This window comes from Callithrix jacchus, chromosome 10, assembly GCF_049354715.1.
Source record: "Callithrix jacchus isolate 240 chromosome 10, calJac240_pri, whole genome shotgun sequence".
Taxonomy (NCBI): domain Eukaryota; kingdom Metazoa; phylum Chordata; class Mammalia; order Primates; family Cebidae; genus Callithrix; species Callithrix jacchus.
The window spans coordinates 7,166,885-7,193,960 of record NC_133511.1 but is presented as its reverse complement, the minus strand read 5'-3'; the positions used below and the strand labels follow the sequence as shown (position 1 = coordinate 7,193,960).

General features: G+C 35.1%; 1 protein-coding gene across 7 annotated transcripts in view; it reads left to right on the top strand.

The window, feature by feature from the left end:
* The window catches only part of CWF19L2 (CWF19 like cell cycle control factor 2), a 172,181-nt gene that overhangs the window by 73,209 nt on the left and 71,896 nt on the right, over positions 1–27,076 (top strand). For all 7 annotated transcript variants that reach the window (XM_078339371.1, XM_035264427.3, XM_035264426.3 and 4 more), the window contains 2 exons: positions 20,784–20,996; positions 24,763–24,879. In XM_078339371.1, the coding sequence (XP_078195497.1) occupies positions 20,784–20,996; positions 24,763–24,879 (330 nt within the window). The remainder of the gene's footprint in view (positions 1–20,783; positions 20,997–24,762; positions 24,880–27,076) is intronic.

Sequence of the window (27,076 nt, the reverse complement as noted above, 5' to 3'; positions counted from 1 at the left end):
CCTTTAACTGTATACCTTGTCAGACCTACAATCTTGTATTTTTTAACTTTTAATATTAACATAATTTTGTGAGTATGTTGCCCAGTAAAAAAAGTGACTTAATGAAAACTAAAATAAAGTAGCCAAGGTATCTCTGTGTATATGTGTGTGCTGGGGAAGAGGGCAATAAAATAAAATGGAATTTAAACCAAGAGTTACTTGAAATCTTGCATTTAGCCTATTAAGATAATTTACCTCTATTTATTTTGGAAAAAAAATGCCAAAAATTTCCTAGGGTCTGGAATTTAAATGCAGAAAGAAGGAAGACATATTTTTATTTGTTTCCTTTTCAGAAGTGGTACCACTCTCTATGGAGTCTGAATTAAATAGTTTTAGTAATCTTATAAACCATTCAAGTTTATGCACAAGGGAAGAATCCTTCTTAAAAATTGCAATAGCTGTTTATCAATTCAGCAATTGTCCTTGAACACTTACTTTGTGCCGGATACCATTTTAGTTGAGTGATACAGAGAAGCAATTAAGTCAAAGTTCGTGTCCTGAGGAGCTTATATTTCTAGTGGATGAAAAAGACAGTGAACTAATATATAATATAAACCATGTAACAAATAATATATTACAGAATGGAAAGTGGTTTTGTAGAAAATCAAGCAAAGTAGAAGGAGCTGAGGTGATATTTTCAATGGAGTGTTTAGGGAAAGCCTTTCTGTATAGGTGATGTTTCATCAGACTGAAAAATGTGAGCAAGAGGTCCATGTAAATATCTGAGGGAAGATTATTTCAAGTAGAAGAAACAGCAAAGGATCTGAAGCAGAGACAGGCTTGTCCGGATATGGGGCATTGCTGGTGCCATATATTGAAATGGGAAAAGTTGCAGGAGGGGCACATTTGGGGGCTGGGGGGAATCAAGAATGCTGTTGTGGACATGTGAATTATGAAATGCCCAGTCACATGGTAATGTGGGCTGACTGCCCCAGAGTTCTGGGTAGATGCTAGCTTTCCCATATAGATTTGGATGTGTTAGCATTTAAATAGTATATAAAGCAATGAGATTGAAGAAATGATTAATGAGGAGAGTCTGAAGACTGTGTCCTGGGGAGGACAGAAAGGATTCAGCAAGTAAAACTGAGAAGCGTAGCCAGTGAAGTACAGGGAAAACCAAGGGTGTGGTGTTTCAGAAGACAGGACGTTGTGAATGACTGTGCCAGCTGCTTCTGAGAGGTGTGGAAAATCTTTGAAGACGGGAAATGGCCACTGGATTTGACAGTTTAGAGGTTTCTGGTGACTTTAATAGGTATGGGTGTTTTTTTTTTCCCCCAATAAGGAAAAAAGCCTGATTATGTTGGGTTCAAGAATGAACTTGAGAAGAATTGACCTTAGAAAGGAGCTGATTACCATCCATCAATTATATGAGGAGGAATGGCAGAGTATTAGTATTAGTATATAGATGTAGAAAAGTTCTTAAATTTGGTAGTAGAAAAATGAACAAGAACCAGATGTGGTGGCTCACACCTGTAATCCTAGCACTTTGCGAGGCCACGGTGGGAGGATCACTTGAGGCCAGGAGTTCAAGATCTGTCTGGGCAACAAAGTGATACCCCCATTTCTACAAAAAATAAAAAATCAGCTGAGTGGTGGTACGTACCTGTAGTTTCAGCTGCTCAGGAAGCTGAGGTGTGATGTTCACTTGAGTTTAGGTGGATGTCTGAAACTGTGGATGGTACCAAACCCTATTCATACATACCTATGATAAAGTTTAACTTACAAAGTATAATTTATAGACATAGTAAGAGATGAACAACAGTAATCATAAAATACAACAAGTATACCAACAAGCCAGCATTGCTACTCTTGCAATTTCAGGCTGTTACTAAGTGAAATAAGGGTTACTTGAAAACAAACTCCTTCGTACTGCAGCAGTCAGTCATAACTGAAACGGCTACTGAGAAACTAAATGGACAGGTAGGTAGCATACACAGCATGGAGGTGCTGGACAAAGGACTGATTCACATCCCCTGGAGGGAATGGAGGAGAACAGCATATTTCATCACACTACCCAGAATGCCACACGATCTAAAACTTATGAATTGTTTATTTCTGAAATTTTCCACTGAATATTTTCAAACCACAGTTGACTGCAGGTGACTGCAGCCATAGGAAGTGAAACCTCAGATAAAGACAGGTTACTGTATTGTATGATTGTTGATTTAATATTGGCTGATTTGGCAATCCTTGCATCTTCATTACTTTCCTTAAACATTTTACATCTTTGATTTTTTTTTTAATTGAAGTTCACTAAGCTGCAACATTATAGAAGCTAGAATACTGTAAAAATTCACCAGTGATATTTGACCCTTAAAATTTCTGATTCCAGTCTCTGTTAGCTGAAATAGAAAGTTCTGACTTACAAAATAATGTCCCAATTTTATAAAATGACATTTTGAATTTTATATAAATCCATTCCTATTAAAATCGATTTATGAGAGGTCTTACTAGGATAGGCAGTAGGTACTCATTAAATGTTTATTCCTCACCTTTCATTCATTTTTTACATTATTTATAAATATATGCTTGTTGTTTTGGTTTCTATATGATTTAGCTATTACCCAATAATTTCAGCAGGAATCAACCAGAACTGGTGGCATTAATAACCCTACAAATTAGATAAACTATTGAATGTGCAATTGATGCACATTCAATCTAGACTTTTAAAAACATTTTTATTGACCAATTTATATATTATTGAATTTGTAGCAGTGTTGTGTTAATATCTTGACAAGCATGTTTTTTTTATCCAAGCAAATTGTTGTTGTTTTTTTTTTGTGTGTGTTATTTAATGGAGATGGTTTTCCTCAGTATACAAAGCAATGCCAGTTCCTACCTATGTGCAGTGGGGCCAATGGAAGTACAGGTTGCCATGGAAACGCTGATTTCGCTTTGTGGTTTTAGTTCATCCTGCCTAATAATTACAGCAGAATGGCAATTTGTTTTGTGTGTTTAATAATTAAAATCAGCTCTGCTAACAATTGGAAACATTACTAAAAGCTTATAAAAAAATAAAGTATTTGGAAGTGTTGGCCATTTCCATGAATACTCTGCTTAATCTCTTCACTCGTAAAAGTTTATGAACCAAAGTAGCTAAGTTATTGAATTTTTAGATAGTAATATTGTTGGTATATAGGTTAGTTATGTCAAATATTTTCATGAATGACCCAAAAAGTTCATTATCCTGTGTTTCTTTTTATGATTAGTTTAAGACAGAGGTTGGCAAGCTTTTCTTGTAAAGGACCAGATAGTAAATATTTTTAGCTTTTTCTTGCAGTTCCTAGCACTGCCGTTGTAGCACAGAAGCAACCATACGCGGTATGTGAATGAATGGATTTGGCTATATTCCAACACAACTTTACTTACAGAAACGTGTGAATGGCCTGATTTGGCCTGGTAGTTGTAGGTTTTCAATCCCTGGACTAGGATACATAATCTTCAAGGCAAATGTATTTGAATTTCGGTACATGTTGAACATACCTTGTCCAAAAGTTAAATATCTGAAATGCATTAAAATTCAAAACTTTTTGGACACTGAGATAGTGACACATTTGCTTTTTGATGGTTCAGGATACACAAACTTTGTTGCATGTACTATTTAAAACATTGTATAAGATTACCTTCAGGCTATATGTATCAGGTATACATGAATCATAAATGAATTTCAAGTTTAGACTTAGGTCCCATCCCCAAGATGGAATGTATATGTAAACATTTAGAAATCCAAACAGTTTAAAATCTGAAGCACTTCTGGTTCCAAGCATTTTGGATAAGTGATACTCAATCTGTACTGTTCTTACTTAGTAGTTCCTCTGAAAATGGCCCTTAGGCCTTGGGAATAGTCAGGATTAGTTGATATAAATTTATAAAACAATACTCTGCTTATTTATTTAGTCCACACATGTTAACTGAATTCATTCAATGTATGAGGTCTACTGGGGACATACTGGCACATGAAGAATAAATGATCCTTGACTTTACGGCGCTTATGAGGCTAGTGGGAAAAGGAGGCACTAAATAAATATGAAAATAGTTCAGTCAATTTGAGTGTACAAAGTACTCTGACAGACAAGTGAAAACTCTTTTGGAAGTAATACCCGGGTGTCCTCATTTAAACTGGGGACACAGGAAAGGTTTCAGTTGGACAGAAGTCTGATCCTGCCTGTGCTCAGTATTTAGGTCTGCCCTACTGCCTTTTGCTGTTGATGTGTATTTCACTTTTTAATTAGTACCTTTTATTTGTTTATTTAATTTTTACTGCCTATTTTTTCCTTGCAGTTCCGAAATTCAGGTTATATTTATGTCCTTTCCAGTTGTATTTTACTATTAAATCTTTAGTAGCATTTCTTTCTTATAACTGAATCAAGAAAGAGATTTCATGACAAATATGAACTTAAGTGCGTTTGTATAGGGGAATTATTCTTGGTTTTTTAGCCTTTCTATATTTTTCAGTGTTTTTGAATATGTACTACATAATTAATGAAAAAGGGGGAATAAGAAATATCCTGAAAAAGATGTGTAGAGAAGAACTCTCTCTCAAACTGTGTTTTTCCTCTACTCTTACATCACAGTCATCAGCACAGACGCGTCTGTGAACAAATGTGTGGGTTTTTTTTCTCCACACACCAAGCCTTGGACACCAGCAAGATGTCCTCCAATTCAGTTCTGACACTTGTCTACCTGGAGATATGTCTGATTCCACAGGTTGGGGGCTCAGTTCCCAAGTCTGTCTCCCAGATGCCCAGACTGGTACCAGTCACAAGTCCAGGCTTTCTGACCTTCTGACCAACCAGCTTCAAGTTGGGGTTCACATGACCCCTCATCAGGTTTGATTAATTTTCTGGAACAGCTCACAGAATTCAGAGAAACACTTGAATTACCTTTACTGGTTTATTATAAAGGTTATCACAAAGGATATAGGAGAAGAGACATGTAGGGTGAGGTATGGAGGAATGGGCGCAGAACTTCTTTGCCATCCCTGGGACTGCCACCCTCCAGGAACTCCATGTATTCAGATATCCAGAGACACTAAATCCAGGCCTCTTGGGTTTTTATGAAGGCTTCCTGACTTCAGTATTCCTTCCCCCAGTGCATAAGGTGTGACTCTCTGGGGATGGTCTTAAGACCCACAATAGAAAGGAGAAGATTAGAATCCTGCCTTGGGGAATGTAAAAGGAGGGTAGGAGAGAGACTCTTTCCTGAGGCCTGCCTCTGAGGCATAAGATACCCAGCATTATAATACAAGACTGTAACAATAGCTACGGGAGTTACGAATCAGGAACTGCGGATGAAAACCAGTGCATATCATGATACCACAGAAGTGTCTGTTGGTCTGATTTTCTTACCATAGATATGCCAGTATCTTCACTATGTTGTTCCAGAACGTAATAGGTATACAGTAACTTGTTTTTGATAAAGAAATTTCTTCCTTTGAAATCACAGATCGAAAGAATTTTAGATTTGGAAATGGACCTTACTAATCTTGTTTAACCTTTCACATTTTACGGCTGAGGAAAGTGAGACTCTCAGAGAATTAAATGACTTATGCTAGGCTAAGTAACTGTCCTAGTCCCCATAGCTAAAACGAGATGCAAAAGCCAGCACCAGAAGCTTCAGCTTTACTTTTCAGTCAATAAGAATGACAATAAGCAGTACTGTCATTCAAATGACTCTTGTTAATGGATAGTTGTTGACTCTTGCCTAAATTTAATTGTCTTTGTTCAATTTCCATGTATCATTTATTGATATTTGGGAATAATACGCTATGTATGCTTTGCTCTTTCTTAAAATACATTCTGTTGACTCCAACATTCTTTAAATATAAACTCTTCCATTTAAAATTTAAGAACGTCAGTGTTACCTTGGCAACGTAAACCAGGCATGTGTTCAAGAGATCTATATACATCTTTCCTCATTAATTCTGTTAGTACTATGGGCAGTAATTTTATCCTTTTTGTTGTACTGATACAGCATTAAACATGGGCTGGAGGGGATGAAAAATGAAAGGTACAAGAGAGGAATGATAATGGAGAGAAAAAAAGACTCTAGGATTTTATCTTAAATTGTAAGAAAACAAGATGATTTTATTGAGTAATAAAATGTTTGTATTTTTACTGATTTTTTTTTCTATGTTTGTATCACTTAAGGCTTAATATGTTTTCCCCTGGGAGTAATCTTTAAAATACATATTACATGTTTCTCTAATAATATACAGTTGAAATCATCTACTTTTTTTATTCTCAGTAAATTATAATATTAATATCAAATTTCAAGATATTAACAACCTGATCAGTTGTGGTCAGGCCCTAGTTCTTGACCCTGGTGAGATTTTATGAAGTCTGTTGGACACTCTTTAAGATTTTAATCAAAGTTTAAATTGTTGACAGTTGAGCCTAATAGTTCAATAGATATGAAGTTTATATTTAATCAACAAATTCATCTGTTTCCAATAAATTTAAGAGCTTGGAGCTTGAAGGATAGTTTCACAGTTCTGATTAAAATTTTGATGTAATAAACATTGACATAAAACTTTAAATGGTTTTGTAAGAATTAGACTGCCGTCTGTTTTTCATCGTTGTTCATTCTCATAGACGTTAATAGATACATGGTGAAGTTATCTTTGGAGGAGGTCAATCCAAGAGTGTGAAATCATGTATATGTTCCTGTGATGTCCCCTAAAGGAAATTTGAAAGTCAGATGTCATCAAATAATAAACATGATATTTTGCCTTTTTATGGAACTGAATAAGACAAATTTGACTTAGTTTATTCATTTTCCAAAAGATACAAGCTTGAATCCAGTTCAGGCTGTTGAACCAAATAATCTTGGTTTTTCTGAACCTGACCTGGGGTGAGGGGAGTGGAAAGAAGGTGGGATCACCAGAAGAATTTATTTAATGTTTTTTAGTTCAGGTTCTAGTTTTTTTTTTTTTTTTTGTGGCAAAATATACCTAACATAACATCTACCATTTAAATTATTTATAGTATACAATTCAGTGGCATTAAATATGAATACACTGATAATATTTTGCAACCATCATTACCATCCATTTCCAGAACATATTTTTATTATCTCAAACAGAAGCTTTATACCCATTAAGCAGTAGTTCTCCTTCCCTCTGTCCTGTTCACTGCCTTCTACCTCTTTCTGTTTCTGTGAATTTGCCTGTTCTAGGTAATTCATGGTAAGTAGAATCATATAATACTTGTCCTTTTATATCTGATTTATTTCACTTAACATAATGTTTTCAAGTTTTCCATGTATTAGCATTTTTCAGAATTTCATTGCCTCTTAAGGCTGAATAATTCTATTGTATGTATATAACATAGTTTAAAACTCCATTCATTTGTTCATGGACACGTGGGTTGCTTCCATCTTTCGGCTGTGTGAATAATGCTCTGGCGCCTCTGTTTTCAGTTTGTTTGGGTATATATTAATATCTAGACATGGAATTGCTAGATCATACATAACTGTATGTTTGGTTTTTTGAGGAACCACCAACTATTTCCAACAGTTTGAACAATTTTTTTGTCCACTAGCAGTGCACAAAAGTTCCAACAGTGTCTCGACATTCTTGCCAACACTTTTAATTTCGTTTTTTATAAAAGTAATTCTGGGTGTGAAGTATTATCAGTTGTGATCACATCCCAATTCTTGACCCTGGTGAGATTTTCTGAGATCTGTTGGACAGTTCTCTCAGATTTTAATCAAAGTTTAGATTGTTGACAGTTGAGCATATTGGTTCAATAGCTTCACTGTCCATAGAGTCCAAAATGATATGAAGTTTTTATTTAATCAACAAATTCATCTGTTTCCAGTGGGTTTCCAAACCAGTCAGTTTAAGGGCTTGCTTGGAGCTTGAAGGACAGTTTCACAGTTTTGATTAAAATTTTGATTTAATAAAGACTGCAGTCTGCTTTTCATTGTTGGTAATCCTTGTGTAATAATGAAGTACTAATTAAACAGATTCATTACAAACCATTTTTTCCCACATAATGCCACTAAAGAAGCCTCCAGTTTTCATAGAATTTTTATTCAAGGATCTGAGTGTCTGATTCTTAATAAAATGACAGTTAATTTGTAGCAATTCAGGTTTTTCTTTACGCAGACATCAAAATAGGAAAATAAATTAGCTTTCATGGTTAGAAGACATAAATATATTTGTATATTTAAAATTTGGGTTATGAATTTACTTGTGGTAACCACTTCTGTTACCAGGCTTGCATTCGGAAACTGAACAGGATATCAGTAATAAGTGAGGTTAACTCCCTAACTCATGTGGATGGTTGTTGTCATTAATGGATACAAAAGCGCTTTTCATGTGCAGTTATCACAATCAGAATCCCTCTGGAACATGGCTTCATAACCTTGGTGCTATTGATGTTTTGGGCTGGCTAAGTCTTGGTTGCGGAAGGACTGTCTGCGAACTGTAGAAGGTTTAGTAGCATCTCCGGCCTCTAGCCAGTAAATACCAGTAGCAACCCTCTCACGCTAAGTTGTAACAGCCAAAAATGTCTCCAGACATTGCCAGGTGTCCCAAATAAGAGGCAGGAAGCAAAACTGCCTCATTTGTGAGCACAGTCTTGTGAGAATCTGGGAGAAATGGTAATAACGACAAGTTTTTGAGTACTCGCTAGGTGCCAGACCATTTACATACTATAATACTTATAATTATCTCTTAGCAGTGGGATTATAACCCCATTTAATAGAAACTGATGCTCAGAGATACTCAGTAGCTTGCCCATGATCACGTATCTCTTTAAGAATCTGGCTTGTTTTCAGTATTTCCTATGTCCTCGTGCACTACTTCTGTCTAACCTAGATTAGAAAGGCTCTAGTCATCAGATGAGCGAGAATGCTTCCCCTTTGTTCTCCACCAATCTTGCCAGTCTCCTTCTCTTTGTTCCTGTTGCCACACTCTCCTTGCTATTATTGTTTCTTATCTGGCCTAGGAAATAGCTTCTAACTAGCTTTCTAGCATGCCTTCTGAACTTCCACTTCTTTCTTAACTCTGTCTCCCTGAAACCAGAATCCTTTTTTGTTCAAAATGTGCATATTCTCCTTTAGTCCCTAGGCTAAAACATTTGGAATGTATTCTGCTGCTGTTAAGCTAACCACCACATTTTTTTTTCATTCATTCTTTTTTTTTTTTTATTGCCACCACGTTTTTTAATGTGGCCTACCTAACAAGACCTCGAATGGCCTGCCGCTACCTCGTTAGCCTCATCTTGAATCATACCCTTTCGTTTTGCTGCTTCTGCGCCCTCCATGGTGACTTGCATTCAGTTTGTCAGATGAATGTACTTTCTCCTGCCACAGACTGCATATACTGTTTCTACTATTTTTAAATTTTGCCATCTTTTATCCCCTTTTATCTAGTTGATTAAACAGAAGATTCATACAAATCTCATCTTTATAGTAACTCTTTCAGGGAAGAGTGATTTAGTCCCTCTGTTAGCATCTCAAATTGCCATCACAGCTCTAGCTTGACAGTTCTTTGAGTAATCTTTTATTTAGTGTTTTTCCCACTGTTCTGTAAGGTTCATGCCATTGGCTTACCAATATGTCCTATCTAGTACAGTCATTAACACATAATAGCAGTCAATAAAAATTTGTTTTCTGGAATCTCATATCTGAGACTTGAAGTCAATTGCTTGGAATTCCAGAAACCTCGTTTTCACTATTATACAACATTGCTTAGAACATTTAGATATAGTCTGTTGTTCCCACTGATGCCTGTGGTTTTGATTTTGCAACAATAATATTTAAAAAACAAGCACAAAAAAATGATCATGAATAAAATGATGTCTTGGATGTGGGGTGAGGGCACCATCTTTCATCTCTTATTTTTGTTGTCCTTTTTTGTCAGCCTTCTCTACTTTTTAAAAATTTCAAAGTGGTGACAACACTGAGCTGTGGAGAAATCGTCATTTTCAGGTTTTATCATCTACAAATGTGGTCCCAGGGACAGTCAGATCCTGGGGTAGGTTTCCTGGAACGTGTGATTAATTTTTAGTGCACAGAATCAAGAATTGAATGTAGACGTTTTTAAATTTCAAAAATAGTGATATTCTTTCAGTATATTTTAGTGTATAACTAGAAGTTCAGCTGCTTAACAACTGGCATGCGTAAATTACTAGCTTGCCTGAATAAAAGTAGCAATGTGTTAATAGCACCTTTAAAAAAAATCAGTCTGTAATTCATGTCTTACTTTAAATATTGAATATATAAAATTGCACCTAAGCCAATGTCATATTGGAGAATAGTCTTGAGTCCTGCTTCTAATTCCTATCATTATCTCTTGTCTAACAAGGAATTCAGGCAGGAATTAGGGTTTTTATACATCTTGGCATAATATGCATGGCCCAATAATAACATTAAAGACAGAAAATAGAAATCTTAAAATCATGAAATACCAATTTTCTCAAAAAAGAATAGTTTTTGTTAAATAGTTTTCTTAAAGTTATTGAATTATACAGAATCAAATGAAGAAAAGTACTTACGTCTCTCAGTAGTTTAATGTTAAATTATCTATATTACAAGACAAGGATGACAGGAATTACTGATAATGCTCCCAGTCCTTTTGGACATACGTATATTCTAATGAAAAACATGGCCGCCTGTTTGTCAAGGCTAACATTAAAGTTGGTTTTTATTCACTTAGATGGGAACAGAGTAGTATAGAACCAGAAACCATCCTAGGTTTTGGTTGCTGACAAGTCAGATCTCATGCTATTTATGTATGGCATCTGAAATATCCACTTCCATTTTCAGCGTTTAAGAAGAGGTTTTCTTAATTCTGCGACTCAACCTCAGTGATTTATTCTCTTTTTCCAACACCATCCTGATGTTTTTTTTTTTTTCCTTCAATAAACAATCTCTTAGGAAAGGATGACTGATTCTTGTGCCATAAACTTACCTCTCTAATACGTTAGTTTTAATTCTCAAATGTTTTGTGAGGGACAATGAAGGCAAGTAAGAAATCAACTTAAGGGCCTCAAGGAAGTGAAAGAATTTGATTCTGATGTCACGGTAACTCACAAGATTTTAATGTGATTTAATGAAATTCCATTGATGGGTCTTGTCTTACTCCCCTCCCCTCTTTCTTAAACAGGCTTGGTTAGTTAGCATGATTTATTGGGCATATCTGTTTAGCTGCTGACTTTTTAGCATTGCAGTGGTGCATGATTTTACAGAAGAACAACTTTTAGAAACACAGTCTGTCGCCTGAGAATTCCTGTAGTAGGATGTATTTTACTTGAGATTTTCCCTGAACTTATAGTTATTTAACCATTAGTAGGTTGAGTACCCAAGGACTGTTGACTTCGTTGGATGCTTATTTGGTACTTACGTGAATAATTGAACCATGTGGATACATTTCTAACTATCAAAAAGCTAGTATTTCAATTGCACCACTGTACTCCAGCCTGGCTACAGGCTGAGATCCTGCCTCTAAAAAAAAAAAAACCAACACTTGAAAGTTAGTTTGAATTATTTGTAAAAGAGTTAGGTAATATTACATTTCAGATAGTGTGAATATATGAAGTGAAGACTAACACCACCGTTTTAATTATGTTGTCTTAATACATCATTATTTGTCCTTCTGTGTCTGTATCAAGTTGGCAGTTGGCTCTAGTTCCACTTTGAAAAATAATTTCTTGTTGGAATCATTTTCTTTGGTTGAGTTTTAAATCTTAAATTAATTTTGAAAATATATAGAATCGGTGTCCTTAATTTTCCTCTAGTAATAAATTATTGTGAATATTTTGATTTCATAATAATGCAATATACAAATGAGAATTGGTAGTAGAAGCTGCATGATTCAAAAAGTTGCTTGTGGCTAGGATGTCACTATGGGCCAGAGACTAAGACAAGCATATGTGTCTATTTTTCTGTGGTTTGTCATTATGGTTTAAAAAATGTGGCATTTTGTGTTTCTTCTCTTGATGCTAGTAAAATGTTTGTGGATTGTAGGCTAGCTTTTCTGCTTTTGCTCCAAATGTAACAACTATTTATTGATTACCTAGAGAGGGTGCCTCTGAAACTAATGTATTGGTTATCCAGTTTTAGAAAAGAAACATAATAAAAGCATCAAATTATGAGTGAAGAAACAGACTACCACAAGGAGCTTATGACAGTAAGAACTGACAACAGACTTTATAGAGAGCACAAATAATGAAGAGAAAAATGGATAACTAAAAAGCCATGTAACCCTCGCTGATATAGTTAGCATAGAACAACTGGCGTTACATTCTGACCAACCTAAATTCTGATTTGGAGGAGGTGCTGGAAATGGAAGAAAGACCAATGGTTCAATCCTGGGAGATCGCATGTTTCCAGAAATTTATCCATTATCTCTAGGTTTTCCAGTTTGTGAGCGTGTAGTTGATCAGCATAGTCTCTGATGCTCTTTTGTGTTTCTTTGATATTGGTTGTAATGTCTGCTTTTACATTTCTGATTTTGAATGCGCTTCGCTTTCTAAAGCACCATTCCTGAATTATGACATATTATTATCACAGTAATTATTGTGTATTATCAGGAAAAGAATAAGTTTCATTTATTATATTTTAAAAGGCAGGAAAGCTTATAACACTTTGGGAATATTTCCTTTCAAAATGACTACAAAAGAAATATTTTTATATATATATATTTTTTTGAGACAGAGTTTCGCTCTTGTTACCCAGGCTGGAGTGCAATCTTGGCTCACCACAACCTCCGCCTCCTGGGTTCAGGCAATTCTCCTGCCTTAGCCTCCTGAGTAGCTGGGATTACAGGCACGCACCACCGTGCCCAGCTAATTTTTGGTACTTTTAGTAGAGACGGGATTTCACCATGTTGACCAGGATGGTTTTGATCTGTTGACCTCGTGTTCCACCCACCTCGGCCTCCCAAAGTGCTGGGATTACAGGCTTGAGCCACCGTGCCCGGCATATTTTTATATTTAAATGGTAAACGCTTAGCTATTTGGAAAATTTTGCTAATTAGAAAAACATATTCTGCCAGTTTAAAATAACCAAGGTTGTATTCTGAGTATCAATTATAATTTGGCACCTCACTCATTATCAGTTGTCAGTTACTGTTTAATAAAATCATGATATCTTTGTATCATTCTCTTCTATACATGATTTATTCATGAAGTTTAGTAGTTACTGTGATGGCACGTGGATGTGTATGCCAGACAGATTTTCAAAATAGAAAAATCTTTCACATGCTTAAATACTTAAATTATGATTTGAAAGAGTTGTTGGAAAGGGAAGAAAGGCCAGTGGTTCCTTCAGTCGTGGGAGGTTTTATGTTTCCAGGAATTTATTCATTTCCTCTAGTTTTCTAGTTTGTGAGCATATAGCTGATCATCATAGTCTCTGATGCTCTTTTGTATTTCTGTGATATCAGTTGTAATGTCTGCTTTTACGTTTCTGATTCTGTTTATTCGGTTCTTATCTCTTGGGTAGTTTAGCAGTTTATCAGTTTTGTTTATCTTTTCAAAGAGACAACTTTTTATATCATTGATCTGTTGTATTTTGGGGGGGGGGGATCCCAGTTTAGTTCTGCCCTGATCTAGCTTTTCTTTTGCTAATTTTGGGTTGATTTCTTCTTGCTTTTTTAGTTCCTTGAGGTGTGACATGAGGTTATTCATTTGTTATTTTTCTACTTTGTTGATGTAGGTATTTAATGCTATAAAACCCTTTCTCAGCATTGCTTTTGCTGTATCTCACAGGTTTAGATGCACTGTATTTGCATTTTCATTTGTTAAAAAAAATCAGTAAAGTTTCAGGATGCAAAATCAATGTACAAAAATCAGTAGCATTTGTAATATACCAATAACAGTGTAGCTGAGAATGAAATCAAGAAGGTAATCCCATTTACAAAAAATAATACCTAGGAGTATATTTAACCAAGGAGGTGAAAGATCTCTGCAAGGAAAACTGTAAAGCACCTGTGAAAGAAATTGTAGATGACACAAATAAATGGGAAAACATCCCATGCTCATGGATCAGAAGACTTAATAAAACTAAAATTGCCATACTGGCCAGAGTAATCTACAGACTGATTGTAATCTCATAACATACCAACATTATTTTTCACAGAATTAGAATAAGCAATATTAAAATTCATATGAAGCCAAAAGAGAGCCTTAATAGCCAAAGCAAAAACAAACAAAACCCAGAGCTGCAGGCACCACATTATCTGACTTCAGATTATATTGCAAGGGCTATAGTAATCAAAACAGCATGGTACTGACATAAAAAATAGACATACAGATCAATGGGACAGAATAGAAAATACAGAAATATAGCTACGTATTTACAATCGACTGGCCTTTGACTGAGCTGACCAGAACATACACCAGGGTAAGGATAGCCTTTCCAGTAAATGGTGCTAGGAAAATTGGTTTGCCCTATGCAGAAGTATGGAACTGGGCCCATATCTCTCTACGTAAACAAAAATCAACTTAAGATGGATTAAAGACTCAAATGTAAGACTTGAAACTATAAAAATCCTAGAAAAAACTCTTCTCGACATTGATCTAGACAAATAATTCATTACTAAGACCTCAAAAACACAAGCATTAAAAACAAAGACAAATGGGAGTTAATTAAACTAAAAAGCTACCATGCAGCAAAAGATACAGTAAACAGAGTGAACAGACAACCTCCACAGTGGGAGAAAAGATTTGCAAAATATGCATTTGTCAAGGGTCTAATATCCAGTAATATACAAGGAACTCTGTTCAGCAATAACAACAGATAGTCACACTAAAAAGTGGGCAAAGGATATGAATAAATATCTTTCTAAAGAGGATGTGCGAATGGTCAACAGGTAAATGAAAAAATGTTCAACATCACCAGTCATCTGAAAAATGGACATTAAAACCACAAGGAGATATCATCATTCAGAATGGCTATTATTAAAAATTTTTTTAAAAACCAGATGCCTGTGAGGATGTGGAGATAAGGGACCTCTTATGCACTGCTGGGGAGAATGTAAAAATTGGTACAACCTCTATGGAAAACGGTATGGAGATTTCTCAAAGAACTAAAAGTAGAACTACCATTTGATTCAGCAATTCCATTACTAGGTATCTACTCAAAGGGAAAGAAATCATTATATAAAAAAATACTTGCACTTGTGTGTCTGTTGCAGCAGTGTTCACAAGAGCGAAGATAATGGAATCAACCTGTGTCTCTCAGTAGATGGCTGGATAAAGAAAATGTGGTATAGACACAATGGAATGCTATTCAGCCATAAGAAAGAATGAAATCATGTTTTTTTGCTGCAACATGAATGAATCTGGAAGCCATTATCTTAAGTGAAGCAAGTCAGGCCCAGAAAGACAAATTATCAGATGTTCTCACTTTTGAGAGCTAAATAATCTATACACATGCAGTTGGTGTCAGAAGTAAAGGTGGTCTTCAGGACTCCCCAACATCATGTTTGGCTGATGGTCAGGGACTTAAAACAATTAGAGAACTGATGACAAGGAGGTCTGGGGAAAAGGCATGCAAACAGATAGAGAGTACAAGCATACTCATGTCCCACATGACAGTATTTATGCCACTAGCTACACCTACCATTGTCTCAAAGCTTGTGAACAGCCGTGCACCCATAAAAGTTACACATGAGCTCACCATCGTGAGCTTCTACTCACCAAAGCCAACTGAGCTACAACCACTGGTGAATACCAATTCTAATGCAGCCCAATGCAAATTTGTAAATTTTCTTAAAGTATTATGAGATTTTTACGATTTAAAAAAAATTAGCTTATCAGGTATGGGTAGTGTTAGTATATTTCATGTATGGCCCAAGATGATTCTTCTTTCATTGTGGCCCAGGGAAGCCAAAAGATTGGATACCCCTGTAAGCCATATGTTTACTATTTTCTTAATCTATGTTGAATTGTTTGAGGAACTACCAGACCGTTTTCCAAAGCAGCTGCACCATCTTACATTCCCATCAACAGTGTATGAGAGTTCTAATTGTTACTGTCTGAGTCTAGCCATCTTAGTGAGTATGAAATGGCTAACTTACTGTTGTTTAGTTTGTGTTTATGGTGTACCATAGTGAGTTCATACAATATACTTTTTAAAGGATTCTGTCTAAATGATGAAGAGGCGTATTTTCATGCCCCTCTTTTGTTTATCTCCTTTCATCCAGCAATTGAGTTCGCTTTTTCCATCTTATGCTTAGTACATTCTCCACTATCTTTTACCAGTCTATCTGTTAAAAAATGTTGACGGGTAAGTGTCACATAATGAGAATATGGAAGGCTGGAGGTCATAGAAGAGGTATACATGACTGATAAATGAAAAATATTTTGTATCAAAGCCCAAAGAAAAGATAATGAAAATGCAAATCGAGGCTGTAGGAGGAGGGAATTAATTGTTCTTGGATCAGTGGGGACCGAATTTCCACTGTATTGAAGAATCAGTCAGACTTAATTGGCAAGACTGTATCATTTTCAATACAAACACTAAATCAGAGAGGTTTGACGACACCATGAAAACTAGATTTAAGAGTAGAAATACCATCTTCCGTGTATAAAACATTTGATTTGAATTGGATGTTTTGTCTGATCATTTATGAACTTTTCAAAAACACAATGGGCTATATCGTATGAAGGCCCAGTTACGTATGTATAAATGTGTATTGTGCTCCTGTTAATATATTTTGGATAAGACAAATACTTACTAGATATCTGTGTTCCCATTGATAAGTACCCTAACTTGATTTGGTATGTTTATTCTAGTTGAGATAAGTTTTCTTCTTGCTCTTTATTCTGCTTCATAGACTATATTCACAATATAACCCTTCTGTGTTTTAAACATTGGTTTCTTAAGGGAGAAAGCCTCAATTATATGCCAGACGCTCTGCAGTTTTATAGTCAGACAACCCCGTTTTGATTCCTGGTTGTGTCCTTTAATAGATGTGTGATTTCAATTAAGTTACTTAGTTTCTCTTAGCCTCAATTTTTGATCTGTCAAGTGAGAATATAAATTTCTGTGTTGCAGAAATATTTGGATTAGAGAATACTTAAATTTTATATTAATATCTAGCATGTAGTTGGACACTTATTCATGAAAATGATTAGTCCACCGGTTCTGATATTTTTTTAGAATACAACGAATTAGGGTTTAGATGAGGATGTAAAGTTAAAACAATTATTTGTAAGGCAATACAGTTTACATAAATAGACAAACCTGGAAAACTCAAGAAGTATACAAGGGCTAATATGGAGAAAATGTGGAAGAAAAAAATAAATTGCTATTAGAAGCAAGGAAATCAGTGTGCCCTGAGAAATACCTTGGTAATAACCTTTTTACCTATCGGTGATGGCGTTAAAGAAATTCTCTTCTGTTTACACTGGATTTTATTTTTTGTTCTTTTTCTAGTTTCTTAAGGTGGCGGTTGGCATCATTGATTTGAGGACTGTCTTGTCTTTTAATAGATGTTTAATCCTATAATTTTCCCTCTAAATTCTGCTTTAGCAGCATTGCACAAATTCTTATATGTTATATTTTTGTTTTATTGCTGTTTAAATTCATTTCTAATTGCCTTTTTAATTTTTTGTTGTTTCATGGGTGATTTAGAAGTATACTCTTTAGTTTCCAAGTACATGGCAGTTTTCCAAAGATATTTCTGTTACGGATTTTTCATTTAATTCCATTGTGTTCAGACAACATACCTTGAGTTGCTAGAGTCTTTTTAAATTTATTGAGACTTGTGTTATAACCCAGAATGTCTCTATCTTGGTCAGTGTTCCATGTACAATTGAGAAGAATGTATATTTTGCTGCTGTTGGGTGGAATTTCTATTAATGTCATAAAGTCAAGTTGGTTGAGAGTGTATTCAAGTCTATGTAGCTATTGCTTTTCTGTTTGTGCTGCTAGATACAGAGAGTAGGGTATTTAAAATCTGATTACAGTTAGGATTTATCTGTTTCTTTGGCAGTTCTATCAGGTTTTATGTTACATATTTCGAATCTCTGTGATTAGGTACGTAAACTTGAGGATTCTTATGTTCTCTTAAAATTTTTCTTTTCAACTTATGTAATCTACAGAATGTTATGTCCTTTTGATGTTATGACTTCTTCATCAGGTGACCCTTTATCATTCATAATACTGTGTGCTATAAAATCTACTTCGTCTGACATGAGTAGGGATAACTCTTGCTCTCCATTGTATACCGAGCATCTAGCCCTGGTTGTAGTACATAATAGTAATTGATTTCAGTAAATGCTTACTGATTTAATTCTTATTTAAGCCAATAATTTTTGCATGCCTAATATATGCCATACCCTAATTAGTCACTGGTGAAAAGTTAAGAATCCAAGCTACTCATTTTTCAATCTTAGGGTAAGATTTAGCTGTCACTTCCAGCAAAGAAACCTCGTCCATCTCGCAGGCCCCTCCCTTGCGTACTTACACTGCTGTCAGTCTCAGGATGACTACACTGTATCATACTCATTCAATTGGCTTTTTCCCCATTATACTACATTCTACTAAGTGTAATAGAAGTATTAAAGTACTAAGTGTAGTGTAAATTACTTAGTGTAATGGAAGTATTCAAATACTAAGTATTCAAAACAAAACTACATTTTCTTTATCATCAAATATAAAGCAATAGCAAGATACTCGGATGTCAGCAGACATTTTAAACAACTTGAAGACAGAGCAATTCTACTCATGTCAGACGAAGTAGATTTCATAGCACACAGTATTATGAATGATAAAGGGTCACCTGATGAAGAAGTCATAACATCAAAAGGACAGAACATTCTGTAGATTACATAAGCTGAAAAGAAAAATTTTAAGAGAACGTAAGAATCCTCAAGTTTACGTACCTAATTACAGAGATTCAAAATATATAACATAAAACCTGATAGAACTGCCAAAGAATCAGATGGACTTTTGGACCTTATGCATAGTGCAGTAAGGCAGTAAATAAAGTTATAATTGCCCTGATTTGAAAGAATTAATTGTCCTAAACCAAGTAAAGTGAAGAAATGGGAGAAAATGATGGGGGTATTTTTTTCACACGGTACTCTGGAAGGCTTCTCTAAGGATCTTTAGTAAAGATACATAAAATGGGAAGGACACGTAACATGAAGATAGGAATGAATAATGTTTCAGGAAGGACCATCAGTAAAAAGCCCTGAGGAGCGGACACCACATTGTTACTATTTGACAGATCAACGAGATAGAAAATTAACAGGGACATCTATGATTTGAACTCAGACCTGGAACAAGTAGACTCAGTGAATATTTATAGAATTCTTCATCCCAGGTCCACAGAATATACATTTTTCTCAGTATCACATTACACCTATTTTGAAAGTGACCACATAATTGGAAGTAAATCACTCTTCAGCATTTGCATAGCATTTCACAGACTTAAATGAAATATTGGTTGGCTGTTTGTTTGTTATTTTCTTCCCTTATTCCTTCCTGTCTCCGCTGTTAAGCACAATTATCTGCATAAAAGAGATAGTTGATACCTGTTTTTAGATTGCATTCCAGCCTGGGCAATAGAGCAAGACTCCTGTTCTCTCTCCTCCTTTCTCTTTCTCTTTCTTTCTAATTAAAAAGAAAGAAAGAAAGAAAGAAAGAAAGAAAAATGAGTAGAGTTAAACCTCAAGGGTTGACCCAGGAAGACATACTACAACTGATGAGACAGCCTGTTAGGAAATGCCAGGGACAGAGTAACTGTGCAGTCCTGTGCCAATGCAGCAGGCACACATAAGTGTAAATATGCTGTAATTCCTTATGGGTGGCTGACATAATGACATCTTTGCTTTCTGATATAGATGAACTTTGTTTCATGCATAAAATTATTAAAAATGTTATATACAATTACCTTAGGGCTGTGGATTTAAGGTATATAGGAAACATAAATGAACTTCATTTTAGTCTTGTGTTCCCATCCCAGTAATATCTTATTATGTGTATGCAAATATTCCAAAATCAGAAAATATTTGAAATCTAAAACTCTTCTGATCCCAAGCATTTTGGATAAGGGATACTCAGGCAGTGTTGTTATAACCATTGTAAATGAGGAAATAAGGCATAGAGAGAGCACAGAGAAATTACATAATATGTTCAAGGTTATATATGCAGGAGAGAAAACTTCACCGTGGTCATTTTGACTGTAGAATCTAAGCTTTAAACCATTATGACTTTCTGTATGTATGATTTTGTTGGCTTTCAAGTTCAAGGGTTTGAACTTAATCCTGTACACAGTATAGAACTCTGAGGATTATAAGGAGGTACATAAAATAAGAAAGTAAAATTTGTGTTTTTGTATTTTGAAGGCATCAACCTGTCAGTAGTTCATGTTAGGGGAGGTATGGAGAAGGTACCTGGAGATGTGGTTAAAAAAAAAAAAATGTTTCATGTAATATATAGTGTATATGTGAATTTTTAAAGTTACAGTTTCTTAACCTCTCTGTGATTCAGTTTGCTCATCTATTAGTTGAAAATGATAGTGATCCTACCTCATAGGAGTATAAAATATGAACAAGTCACATAGAATTGTATATAGTAAATATTGAGTCAACTTTAGCTGTGATGATGATGATGATTGACTCTAGAAGATCAAGCTTAAATATTAATCATGTTTTTTTTTTCTTTTAAATGTATGAGTTTTATCATAGAACTTACAGATAGGGATTTAGGATACCACAGTACAATGAAATCTTAATCACTACCTTCTACTCTTCATTACTGTTACTTTGGTTTTTCAGTTTATGGGAAAAACAGATGGAGACTATTATACCCTGGATGACATGTTTGTCTCCAGAGCAGCTGAGAGAGAACGTCTTGGTGAAGAGGAAGAGAACCAGCGGAAAAAAGCTATTGCTGAGCATCGGAGTCTTGCTGCACAAATGGAAAAATGCCTGTATTGTTTTGACAGCTCTCAATTTCCCAAGCATCTTATTGTTGCAATAGGTGTTAAGGTAAGACGTATTTATTAACCTTTACTTACCTTCTCGTAGAGCTTTGTTGTTTCTTCATAGAATAACTTGAAGAAGTTACTTTCTTCGTTTTACCTGTTTATTGGGTCTTTCCCCTAATAGTTTTTAAGCTCCGTGAAGATAGCGATAACTCTTGCTCTCCATTGTATACCGAGCATCTAGCCCTGGTTGTAGTACATAATAGTAATTGATTTCAATAAATACTTACTGATTTAATTCTTATATTAAGTAAATAATTTTTGTATACCTAATATATGCCATACCCTAATTAGTCACTGGGGAAAAGTCAAGAATCAGATGGACTTTTGGACCTTATGCATAGTGCAGTAAGGCAGTAAATAAAGTTATAATTGCCCTGATTTGAAAGAATTAATTGCCATAAAGCAAGTAAAGTGAAGAAATGGGAGAAAATGATGGGGGTATTTTTTTCACACGGTAGTCTGGAAGGCTTCTCTAAGGATCTTTAGTAAAGATACATAAAATGGGAAGGACACGTAACATGAAGATAGGAATGAATAATGTTTCAGGAAGGACCATCAGTAAAACGCCCTGAGGAGGAAATGAGCTTGGCATTGATGGAGCAGAAAGAAGGCAGGAGTGGAGTCAGTGAGAAAAGGTGGAAGAAGTTAAATGAATGCTGATTTCAGGAACTTATAGTTTGGAAAATGTACATACACATATTTATGGTTGTTTATTGTATGCATACATGTATGTACACATATCCGTAGTCTCTAATATCTTTAGGTTGTTGAAGTAGCTAATTCATCAGTGTCAATTTTGGCTTCTTTTATTTTTTTATCCTTCTTTTTCTTCTCTTTTCCTTCATACTTAACAAAAAGATAAATGTCAAAATCCCTGTTCTTCTATTTACACTGGATTTTATTTTTTGTTCTTTTTCTAGTTTCTTAAGGTGGCAGTTGGCATCATTGATTTGAGAACTGTCTTGTCTTTTAATAGATGTTTAATCCTATAATTTTCCCTCTAAATTCTGCTATAGCAGCATTGCACAAATTCTTATATGTTGTATTTTTGTTTTATTGCTGATTAAATTCATTTCTAATTGCCTTTTTAATTTTTTGTTATTTCATGGGTGATTTAGAAGTACATGGCAGTTTTCCAAAGATATTTCTGTAACAGATTTTTCATTTAATTCCATTGCGTTCAGATAACATACCTTAAGTTACTAGAGTCTTTTTAAATTTCTTATTTCAAACTTAGTAAAGGTCTAATACTTGTCTCCACACTTACTTATCTTAAGCTAATACTAACCCTCCTGTAGTCTTCCTCTTTTTTTGTCCATTTCTAAATTCTGTTGACTGTATTTCAAAATATATTCCTGTTCTGACCACATTTCATAATCTTTATTTCCACCACCCTGGCTCAAGTCATTATCATCTCTTACTGGACTCCTGTAATAGTTTTAATGGGTTTTTCTGCCTTTTTCCTTTGCCCTTTCTCTATACAGTAGCAAGTGATCTTTTTGACTTTAAGTCATTAGTCAGACCTGGCTTTCAGACGAAAGCTGGAATCCTTATCGTCACCTATGAGGCCTACAGGCCCAATTCTTCCTCTTACCTCACTGTCTGTGAGCCTTCCTCTCATCTTCTCAGCTCAGCCACACTGGCTGTCTGACCATCTGGAGAACACACGTGGTATACATCCTCCTCACATGCTTTTCCCTTTGCCTGGGGGCTTCTTTCTGTGTATATCCTTCCTTCCTTCACGTATCTTCTCAAATGTTACCCTAACAGATAACTTCAAAGGGGGGCTTCCTAACGTCTCCCTAGACACTATGTATACCTTTTTCTGCTTTATTTTTTTTAGTACCCCTTATCATCATCTGAAATATTATACATTTTACTTTACATTTACATTGCTTATTTGTCTTTCTTCTTTCATAGTTTGTGCTACTATAAAAAATACCTTAGATTGGGTTACTCATCAGTAACACAATTTATTGAAGCCAGTTTTGGAGGCTGGGAAATCCAAGACCAAAGTGCTAGCAGATTCAGTGTCTGGCGATGTCCCACGGCCTGGTTCACAGATAGCCATCTTATTGCCATGTCCTTACATGGCAGAAGTGACAAGCACATTACCTGGGGCCTCTTTTTAAAGAAATCAATCCCATTCAGAGTCCTCATGATCTAATCACCTTCCAAACTCCCCTGCCTCCAAATATTATCAGCTTGGGTGTTAGGATTTAATGTATGTATTTTGGAGGCACCCAGACATTCAATCTGTAGCACCCCATAAGCTCCTTATGGCTTGGGATTTGTGTCCCTGCTCATTATTGATTCCCTAGCATGTGCGACACTATCTGGCATGTAATAGGCCCTCAGTAATTATTGATTATTCAATTGGTAGCTCTGCTGTCTGTCAAATAAAAAGTTTTTTTGTGTGTTCTAATTTATTTAGGTATTGATTTCTTTTTTATGTGTCTGTTTTTATTTAGAAAAACTGATTTTGATACCAATTTTAGGTGATTTTTATGTTTATACTGCTTTTAAAAATGAATTTTATTGCACCTTAATTGACCTATCATTGACGCTTGTACCTGACTCTATTTCAGTAATTATGTAGAAAATTGAGTGATGTCTTTAAATATTTCATTTTCTAAATCTTGTAAGTTGTCTCCAGACATTTCCATGGCCCTTAATCTTCATTTCTTTTTCTGTTTTTCATGAACATGGTTGTGATTTTACTGTAATTTTAGGTAGATATCAACTCTACTCCTACTTTGTTGTCAGCGAAGGTTTAAACATTTGAGTTATTCTATTAAATAATGTCTGCCATGCAAACTATTTCTAGCTAAAACCCAGCAAAATATAAACAGAAATAAGATAAAGCCCTTTGTAATGCTTTTGTTCTCTGCAAACATACTGATTAACCCTTTTTTAAAAGATATACGGCCGGGCGCGGTGGCTCAAGCCTGTAATCCCAGCACTTTGGGAGGCCGAGGCGGGTGGATCACGAGGTCAAGAGATCGAGACCATTCTGGTCAACATGGTGAAACCCCGTCTCTACTAAAAAAAATACAAAAAATTAGCTGGGCATGGTGGCGCGTGCCTGTAATCCCAGCTACTTAGGAGGCTGAGGCAGGAGAATTGCCTGAATCCAGGAGGCGGAGGTTGCGGTGAGCCGAGATCACGCCATTGCACTCCAGCCTGGGTAACAAGAGCGAAACTCCGTCTCAAAAAAAAAAAGATATACAGTTTGTGTATAATAGAAAAATAGCACCAGTTTTTAGGTTATACATGTATGTAAATAAGCAGAGCGGTTATATATGTATGTAAATAAGCAAAGCCATTCTGAGATCATTTCCTCTTCCTCTTAGCTGAGTTAATTCTCTTTTCTCAGCTAATCAGACAAGGAAGGCCTGATAAGTAGGCTTCAGTTAGAATACCATTACCAGGCCCTGTGTCTTTTTATTTTTGTGAAAGTTGTGTTGTTTCAAGGGTTTTCAAAGTATCTAGCTTCTTCAGATTACGGGTAATGTATCATTCATTCTGCTCTTCTTTGCCTAATCTTAATCCTTGTCTGATATATAATGGTGAAAATTGAGATCGGTGCTCTACATTTACAGTTTGGAAGAGCTATCTTGATGGCTTTAAAAATATTAACATTTACAAAAACAATTCTTAAGTATTCTTAATTAAATACTCATCATTTTTTTTCTTCTAGGGGCTCATCTGTTACAACTGAGAATAAATAGCAATAACATTTCACCTTTTGAATGTTTTCCTCATAGGTTTATTTATGTTTACCCAGTGTACAGTCTCTGACTGAGGGGCACTGCCTGATAGTCCCTTTGCAGCACCACAGAGCAGCTACTTTCCTGGATGAGGACATCTGGGAGGAAATCCAGGTCAGCATGATAAATGTTCATTATCATTTTAAAACTCATCAACAATTTTTGTAAATTATTGTGATAAATTCCAATAGGTTTTAATACCTTTGGAATACATTTAATGATTTCAGTTTCTGAACTTAAACGTGTGTTGTCACAGTTGTGTATATCTGTGGATTATGATGTTTCCATCATTTTGTTTCCCTTATCAAGATTTTGAGACCTTTTGTCTATGAAATAAACTGTGACAAAGTAATACTTATTTTTACTTAAAAAATTGGTCTAATATTTCAACACTTCTTTTGCAGCATGAAAGAATCATTCTTACCATAGTAAGCCAATAAATTGCAGCTAAAAGGAAAGACATTTTCAGCTAATGAGAAGAAATTTTAGGAGTCAGAGGTTTATATTTAGCGGTTGCCGTATTTTCCTGTAACAGAATTAGTCTTCTCTGCTGCTCTGTTTTTTTGGTGATTTTGTTACTGGCTTTAATTTCTGCTCTTTTTCCTTCATAATCTGGCCTAGCTTTTGGATTCAGGGACTTGTTTTTGTGGCTGGCTTTAAGAGAGTGAAAGGCACAACATGGGTGAAATTGTTGCTGAATTATTTAAGACCTAATAATGAACAGGAAAGAAAGGAAGAAAACTCTTTATTTTCTAATGCCAGATAGCTGAATAGGGGCCATGGGGAGCTTTAATTCGGAAATATGAAAACTGTAAGTTAGCGCTGTACAAGAGATGACTAGTCTTTACACCATACTGATAGGTATGTTAAAAGAAGAGATGTTTTGATGGCATTTAATGAAATTTAGTCTTGAACACCTTGTAATTTTAAAGTTTACGCTGTTAAAGTTAAAAGGGTAGATTGTTTTATTGCATCTTCAACTAAGCGAAAGTAAGAATGTAAGTGTTTTTGAGTGAAAGTTTGGGTTTTCTTAGTAGTGGGTGCCGATGCCAATGGGTAATTTAAGGTAGAAAGTATGGAAATTCAGTTTTTAGAATTATTTTAGAATGTTTCCAGGATGCCTTTTAAAAATTTGCACATATAAAAACTGATTTAACTTAGAGCAAAATGCAGTGCCAAAAGTATTTTAAGTAATGTTAGGAATGCAGTGTGTATGTTTTATATTTCTACAAGAAATTAAGCTGCTTGATGAAAACAGTTTAAGTGGAGGAAGATTTTTATTCAGTGTAGCAGATACCGAATACATGAATATAATACTTTAGGTGCGGTAAGAAATGAAGAGATCAGGCAGTTCATTAATTCTCATAAATACACGATGCATTTCTAGTATAGTTTACATTACAGTTTAGCAGATTTTGGAAACCAAATGCATTATGGAAAATGGAAAAATAGAGGAAAAGCCAAATTGTTTTATGCAAATAATGGTGTTATAGCTCCTCTTTTGTGAGAAAGGAAAATAATTGTTAGAAGTTATAAATTGTTGTAGGTTAGCGAACTAATGAAACATCTGAATCCTGCCTTGGAGAAGTACAGTTTGCCGATGTTGTTATTTTACTTTCCAATATGTACAACAGGTCAAACTAATTCTACCCTAGTGAATATCTTCGATTATTCACCTCTTTTATTGAATATATTAAAAAAAGATTCGACTTCTGCAAAATGCTGTTGCCAAATGTTGTAATGCAGGAGCCATTTCTTGCAAGTGGTTTTAAAAATCACCATTATCTAGTCATATTTAAATGAAATTTTAGGTTTCCTATTTAACAGAAAATGCAAAGATGATTTAGCATAGCATACTTGAGTAATCACAGATTTCAGATAAGATCCAAATAGCTTGTTTTGTTACATATGTAGTGAAACTTGGTTCCCTCTAAATGTATTGTTACCATTTTTATAAATTTTCTTGAACATATGCTGTAGTCAAATACTGTAAGCCCATTAAAAAAGAAATCCCATCCAGTCTATTATCAATGCTCTGTTCATGTACCCCAAAACCTAAAATCCAATAAAAAATTAAAAAAAAAAAAAAAAAAAAAGAAATCCCAAATTGGTAGAGTGGGGAAAAAGGAGAGTCACTGATGCTTATGTACAGTGAATTTCAGTGTGGAGAGATATGTGGGGCCATTTCGTTAGGAAATAGCTAATGTTCATACCTTTACATCTTTTTCTTGGGGCCGGTCAGATCTTCAGAAAAGACTCTCTCTGCCATCTCCATCTTCTGCCGTCTGAGTCTGCTTGCCAGTGTTCTGGG